General features: G+C 34.2%; 1 protein-coding gene across 1 annotated transcript; it reads right to left on the reverse strand.

Annotated features, from left to right (window-relative positions):
* Nucleotides 1–932: 932 nt before the first annotated feature.
* LOC108965927 (piggyBac transposable element-derived protein 2-like) lies at nt 933–7,202 on the reverse strand. The gene is made up of 2 exons (XM_018928607.1): nt 6,575–7,202; nt 933–937 (listed from the first exon to the last, which is right to left on the reverse strand). The coding sequence occupies exons 1-2, from the start codon at nt 7,200–7,202 to the stop codon at nt 933–935; spliced, it is 633 nt and encodes a 210-aa protein (XP_018784152.1).
* Between the last annotated feature and the right edge of the window lie 580 nt (nt 7,203–7,782).

Genomic DNA, 7,782 nt, shown 5'->3' on the forward strand with positions numbered 1-7,782 from the left:
ATAATCTAGAAATTCTAAGTCTTCTATTTGGAACTTCGGTTAGGCCTGAAATCCATACTGACAAGATAGAGCCTGGTCAGGAACAGATTTTACTTATGAAATCTCCGAAAGGACTCTAGGTAAAGTCATAGGAAGAAATATATTATGTCTATTCGCAGAATATCTTCTCTAAATATATTTACTTAAAAAAGTAGTAGTTGAATACTACTAAATTCAAAGAGCTTTGGTTAAAGCCCAATTATCGTAAAAATAATTTATTTAAATATTTCTTTATATGTGCCGCCCTCATCTATTTAATCCAACAGTTTGATTGTGTATGCTCCTGGTTCCTACTATCCTGTAAATGAATTCATTTCTTATGGAGAAGCATAAAACAATGACAATTATTATAAATTCATAGCCTTCGCTAGCTGAAAATTTTAGCTACAACCACCAACTGAATAATAACTTTGTAGTCGTATAGTTAGAGAAATTAACAGCCGAAGTGGATGGGATAGCTGAGAGCGGCGGCCGTTGCAGGAGCACGAATTCCGGAGAATAAAAGAGCGAAAGAATAAATTTCATTGGAAACTTCCATTGAGTGAGTGTATAAGAGATTCCGTTATTGCTATAAAAAGAGAGCAGAGCACAAGTCATAAGCAATCATGGTGAGTAGTGATACGTTTATTTCAACTCTCGTATAGTTTCGTTTATTTTATGGCTGCCAAATTGGACTGTTCACGCCATGGAAGTATAGATATACATATGTAAGTATAGGAGAAAGTAACTTTTGTCTTAACAAATCCTTTTTTTTTTAATTAAAAATATTTTTTGAAATCAATATTCTTCTTTACTTGATAGTAAAACTGATCCAAGGAATTGTGCATAAAAAAGAAAACTTTGTCGTATTTGCATACTTGAGCTTTGTGTGAGAAAACTAATATACTCTAACTCTACCCTATAATGCGAAAATTTTAATATTTTAAAATTAAAAGTTGGAAGAACTACTTATCATTATAGAAGAAGTTTGTATAAAACTATAATGTGCAATCATAACAAACTGATGTTTTAAGAAAGTTTAAAGAAATGGATTGAGAAAAACTTTTAAGGTTTTGTTTCAGGGTAATCGTGTCATTGCAATATTTTTAAAAATTACATAAAGTAAAAATCCATCTCTCTCGAGATGATGTGCCTATTACACCCATCTTGGCTTACAGTTACCATTTACGGTCACAACTTATCGTAACCCATACAAACGTCAAAAACATTGCTGGCCTTAAAGTAATTGGATCGATAATAATAGTGTTTTTAACATTTAACGAATAAACATGTTTGAAAAGAATATCCCGTGAAAGATCTTTGGTTCATTCTGACGATATACGAGGTTTATGAGGAAAGCATTTTTCCCCTTTCAAAGTAATCCCCAGATATAATCTTAGCAAAATCTTCACATCGATCTTACTTGTAGTGCTTTCTTCAGTAATGGCTCATGCGGCAGCTTCCACTGAGATGGTTGAGCTTTAGTTTCCAGGATATAACCTACATTTCGTCACCATTTATGAGCCTCTGGCGTAAATCTGGGTCGTCACGAACTAAGTTCAATATCTTCTCAGCAATGTCAATATTTTTGGTCGAAAGTGAGCCATTTTAGCCTAAACTTTGCGCCGACCCGACTCATTAAAATCGAATTTCACGTGCCAATCGATATGTTTAATTTTTCAGCAATTTCCCCACCGGTCATTCAACGACTCGTCAAAACTATGTTCTTCACTACATTAATGTTTCGTCCTGTCTCGACATGGTCGGGCGTCCGGCACGGTCTTCGCTGACCCCCTAAGAACAGTTTGTATGGCACAGTTAGTATTCGGAATGTATTTGCGTACTTACATAATTTTGTTTTTCACCCAAAATTTTACTATATACAGATATTTCTGATCCATTATTTAGAATATCGCAAAGCTGTCAAAAATTAACTAAGCATTCAAAATGGCCGACCTTGTAACGATGAGTAGGGTATATGAGTACATAACGCAACAAAAGCTGTCAGTCGAAAAGTAGTGTTGTAGTAGCTATGTTGATATCATTAAGGATATCATTAATTTAACGGTTTCAATAAGATATAAGCTAAATAGGCGAATCTTACAACATTTTTACCAATTGTACTTTTCGCTTCAGCGATGAAGCATTAAAACAATGGTAATTATTGCAACGGATTATTACATTATATAATTTTAATGGCACATTTGTGCATTTAAAAAAAATATCTAAAGTTTTTCCAGCTCTTTGTAATAATTACGTATTAATTTCACAAATACTTTTGTTTGGAAATGGGCGTAAAAAAAATTAATCGTAATTATAATAACATGCTACAGCGAGTCAGTTGTTAAAATGTAATATTTTAAATTTATTTTTGTTGTATATTATGTTTCATCGAAAGCATTGACAGTGTTAACTCGAATGTGTGATTTTTCAACTTAAAACTTGTCGCCTATTGTATTTTGCATTTCTGCTGTTTATCTGCAGTCTACAGTAGTTTTTATATGTCAACCCACGGGGAGTCTCTCACGACAGCGCAAACATGGGCTGTGTATTGGATTCCGTATGTATAGTGTGTTGGTGATGATTGTCGCCAGCTGACGCAGATCCTCGAACGTGACAACGTACACACACACAAACGCCACCATAATTGCGTCTATGAAAAATTTTTCGTTTATTTATATATGGCTCAGCGACGACCTTTTTATGATAGCAAATTAACTGTTCACACTGCTATAAATTCCGAACTTAATTGCAAAATGATTACATGGAATTACTGAGCGGAGGGAAAAAAACTGTAGCGCCTACAAGAAGCAATAAAATTATTACACCCAGGCATATTTGCTCAGGTGTTTTCAATTCTCTTTTACATATGTCAAATGAAAGCAGACTGAGCAAAGTGGGTGCAGCAATTTTTGACTTCCTGATTGATAATTTATTTTGGTTTCGCCGACAGATTTGCCGGGGAATATTCTTTCTTCTCCACACTATATAGATATTTACGGCTTTCCGACGATCAAAAGGTCATAGAACCACCTGCGTATAGTGAAACGATTTGCTTCTATGTCCTTACCTTGATTGTTAATTTTGCTAGTTTTCATTATTTCGGTTATCATTCACTTTGTGGCCATTTCCCTTGTTGAGCAGACTCAGAATGTTTAAAACAAGTATGGCTGTGGAACCCTGTAGCAGTATAATAGTTACCAAATCTTTGCCATACTGTGCACAAAATTTCCCGGTTTTTGGAGAAGTGCAGCATTTCAAATTCTATCCAAATCGGTGCCTTCTAGGGTGTATAATATAATTATGCGTTCGTGTGTAAGAAAAACAAAAAAACATATATATTTACTTATTTATAATAGTACCTGACAATATCTCTTTATTTGCATTTAATGGTGTTCTCATACCCTAAATTGTTAGTGGAAGTTATGTTATCTCACGCAAACTTGATTTGGGTATAATCGGTTGAGCGACAGAAAAACCATTTGGAATGTTAAATAAACGACAACGACAACACTACAGATTATCAACAGGTCAATGCTGTTGTTTCATATTTAATGACATTAAATGAGATAAATTTGTTTTTAATTAAGTTTTATTTTTTCATGCGCTTCACTTTCGAAAGGTCATAATTAAATAATTTATTTTCTTTAGCATTTAATTTATGTGTTTTTGTAAGTAATTTACTGCTGCGTCTGTTTGTATTGTTTCAGCTAAACCCTCAGGCCTGGGAATGCGCTTTCCTGGCATTCTTTGAATTTTTTTCGTTTCTTTTCCGATATCATTGTTTGTTTATTTTCGTTTGCTATATTTTGTTTTGTTTCCGTTCGCCGTTCATTTGGAGATTTCAATGAAATATTCATGCCGGCCCTTATGGCTAAAAGGGCTAAAGTTTAAAATTCACGAAATTCTTGAGAAGTTCCTTTGTTTCCTATTCACTTTGCATTCTTTCGACTGTTTGCGCCCCAATGTTTTTCCGCTGTTGTTTATTTTGCGGTCAAATATATTTTATAATACTATGCAGTGTTCAAAAAATCTCTATTCGTCTGTCTTTACCCCTTTGATAGCCACAAAGCTATTTAAGTATCAAATTTGCTGGGTAAGACTGATATCTTAGCACCATGAAAAGGTTAGGGAAACTTGTTATCTTCTTTTTTTGTCAATGAACAAAAATTTATAAAATTTCATGAACTGTGGCAAGCAACGGATTTATAGATATAACTCCAAATGAGTAACTTTTGGTTTCAGCAGTTTATCCAGTCATAGCTCTTTCGAGCTGAAAAAGTGCTGAAAGGCAAAAGGCCTGAGAACCGCTTACCGGACATATTTCATATTTGAAATTAATACATTCAGAACTTTGAATGTAAGATACAATTGGTCATCCATTTATGGTTGTCTAATAATAATTACTGTTAATTTTAATAAATAGTGACGACCTTAAAGCAATATAATAGTTTTAATTTTGAAAGTGGTTAGGCGGCAAAAGGTTTAGTTTAGTTTAATAGTTATTCTACAAGCGTTTAAGAGTAAGGGTTTAAACTTCCTTGTTTAGACAAGAGAAAAAAACGTCAAAATGTTCCATTGAGATTTTCACTAAAAATATAAGATTTTTAAGTTGCAAACTAATAGTGCATGCATTAACACTTCAACTAGAATTTCCATCGGAAATGCCCGAAGATGAAAAGTAAAACGTGTGTGTGGTCAAAACCTAACTTGACAGAATGGATTTGATGACTAGGGTTCCACTCCACAAACCAAGCTTTTGGGTCCAAAGTAACTCTTAAAACCACATAATTAAAAACTTCATCTAGACTATAATTTTACATTACATATCGAAAAAGCACATCGTCTTACACTTTTTGAGTTTCAATGGCTATTCATCTCTATTACACTCTATCAAGCAAGCAAATTGTTTGGGTCTGTTCTTTTGACTGAATCTGAAGAAGTCTCATTAAATATCACACGTTGCGTTCAATTGCTTATCATGTTGTTTCTATTGAAGACATCTTGCCTGAAAGCTGAAATGATCAAGTTTATGTACGAGAATACTAGATTTATGTAAACGAAACCTTTGCTAAGCTTTTTATTGCCCACAAAGGCAATCAAATTTGTTAGAATAGACTTTTTTAAACGGTTTTATCTATTTTTGCCAATACCACATACTATTAACATGCCACATACTGGATAAATGTTCCCTGTGTTACATTATGATACGTCACATACAATTACTAATCATATGGATTAAGTCAGCTGAATGTTCGATTTTGAATTTGTTATTAACCCATTTACGCCCAAACCAAAACCATTGCTATTTTATTATATTCGTTTTTATTAATGTAAACATAACAACCATTTTAAACAAGTTCAGTAGTTAAAATTAACGAAAAAAGTTGAAAAGTTAACTTTTGAGGGTGTACTTTATTTAGTACAGCGGGCACYTATGAGTGATAATTCTTAAAACAATCTTTGTCAATGCATAACGATTTTTGGCATCCAGTACATTGCCATTTTATACGCTGATGACACAAAACACACCTTAACTGCTTGGGTAGCTTCCCAGGGTTATGTCCATTATTCCTGTTTGGACCTGGTACAATAGATCCGGATGGACGGGTTTTGGTGTTTTTGCAACACTTCAGGTAGCTTCGAGCAATATGTCTCCTAAAATCCAATTGGTCAAACTTATTTGTGCCCACTAAAGCATGTAGACGCCATGCGTTAGATATACTCATATCAATCATGTATGTGAAGATAACCCACCACCATTTTTTACCACGAATACCAACGCGGTATAATGAAATAGAACCGTCCATTTCATCAACACCACCCATGCCCTTATTATAGTTTTGAAATAAGTGTGGTATATTCACATCCATTTTCTGCTTATTCTGMGAACACCAGCGTTTTACCTTACCCATAGGTTCAATTGTATCAAAATTGGTTCCTATTGTGCACACACTATTATCTTTCCACCTTACSACCAATAGTTCATTATTAGTATCGAACCTGTAGTCATATTCACCTCTATTTGACTTTCTTAAGTCWTTCACCGAACGTAAAGGACAATTTTTAGTTCTATTTTCACGCATTGTTCCAGYTGSTTTGTACCCAGTTTGTTTTAAGTCTCGCAGTAAATCGCAATTTGTAAAAAAATTGTCGAAATAAATTGTATGTTCCTSAGGTWTAGCAGCCATTTTCAACAACAGTGATTTGACAACTCTATGCCCAAGAGGTTCTTTTGAGCTCACAAGGGTTTTTCCGCAAWATACATCAAAGGCATAACAATAACCATCAGAACTTGCTGCCACCCAGTTTTTGTAACCAAATCTAATTGGCTWACCTCTAAYGAATTGTTTGGCGGAMTGGTGACCATAATATTTTATCATTGATTCGTCGATCGAAATGTCCTCATGAAATATGCCTTTTTGACAAAACTTCTGAATCAACATATCACACAGGGGTCTAATTTTGAACATTTTATCATTGGAAATAGATGCACGGCTATTATCAACTAAGTGCAAGTTCCTCTTGATATCCAAAAATTGTTTACGTGACATACAATTGGATATAACGGGAACTCCAAGATCTTCATCATAATTCCAATATTGGCGCTCACGTGGTAGTTCATGATATCCAGATAGTATAAGGATTCCTAAGAATCTGCGTAAGTCATCATCGTCTAACTCAAAGTCATGCCTATTATTTTGGCCAGCATACAAAACCGTATTATGCTTGATCATGTGCAATACCTYCTCATCAAAAWTKTTTTCAAAAATCTCTACCGGTGAGAGGTTTCTTAGCTGTTCAATAACGCAGTCTTTTCTTGATGAGCATTCATTATTGGCTAACCGAGAAGAGTAAGATGGTGGGCATTTTTTCCACTTCGGTTGTGAGGTAAATTGATTATAACGCCTTTTTTTGCTGCACAATGGCTCTTCATCACTCTCTTCCCATTCAGATACCTCGCCAAAATCCTCATTGCGATACATTACCTCAATCGTCCCAGGAATATCTTTGGGTAATTTTGACGTCTGCAAATCATCTTCCTCTTCTTCTTCGTCGGTTACCTCATCAGGATCGGGCGGCAAAATAATCAAATCATATTCRTGGTCACCTTGCTCCTCCATTATAGCGTCCACGGCTTCTTCAAGCCCCAAAAAGTTATTAGCACTTTTAAAYCTTAGCATTTTTAATAGAGCCTAAGAAGGAAATATATTTTCATTTACATATCACATGTGCCCATTGTACTAAAAAAACGACACCTAACAAAATTGTATCACCAATGCTGCAAATAACAACTACTTACACGGAATGTTTTTAAATTGATTAGTTTTTACTTTATACACTTTGAAATCGCTAATAATGAAATACCAAATGCAAAAATCCAATTAAAAATCGCGACTTTTTCTTTGGACCACTTCTGATGTGAAAACTATAATTGAAAATGTAAAAATTAGACATCAGCTGTTGCATCTATTTATCTATAATCTTATCTAAATCGAAGATAATACTACAGGGTATCTAAAAATTAAAATATTTTCGTTTCAACTTTAGTAGACTTTAAGGCTTGAGTTGAATTGGTGTCGTTTTTATAGTACAGCGGGCGCAAATGGGTTAGTTATATGGGGGCTAAGTGACTTTGTTTAAAAAATATATTTTTTGTACTCTTGAGTTGTTATGAATTTTATTACATAATTACGACAAAAACGATTCTAATTTTGATGATGAATGAACTGGATACTAGAATAGATCGGGATGACGAATCGA

This window comes from Bactrocera latifrons, unplaced genomic scaffold (assembly GCF_001853355.1).
Source record: "Bactrocera latifrons isolate USDA-ARS-PBARC rearing strain unplaced genomic scaffold, ASM185335v1 scaffold_150, whole genome shotgun sequence".
NCBI classification, from domain to species: domain Eukaryota; kingdom Metazoa; phylum Arthropoda; class Insecta; order Diptera; family Tephritidae; genus Bactrocera; species Bactrocera latifrons.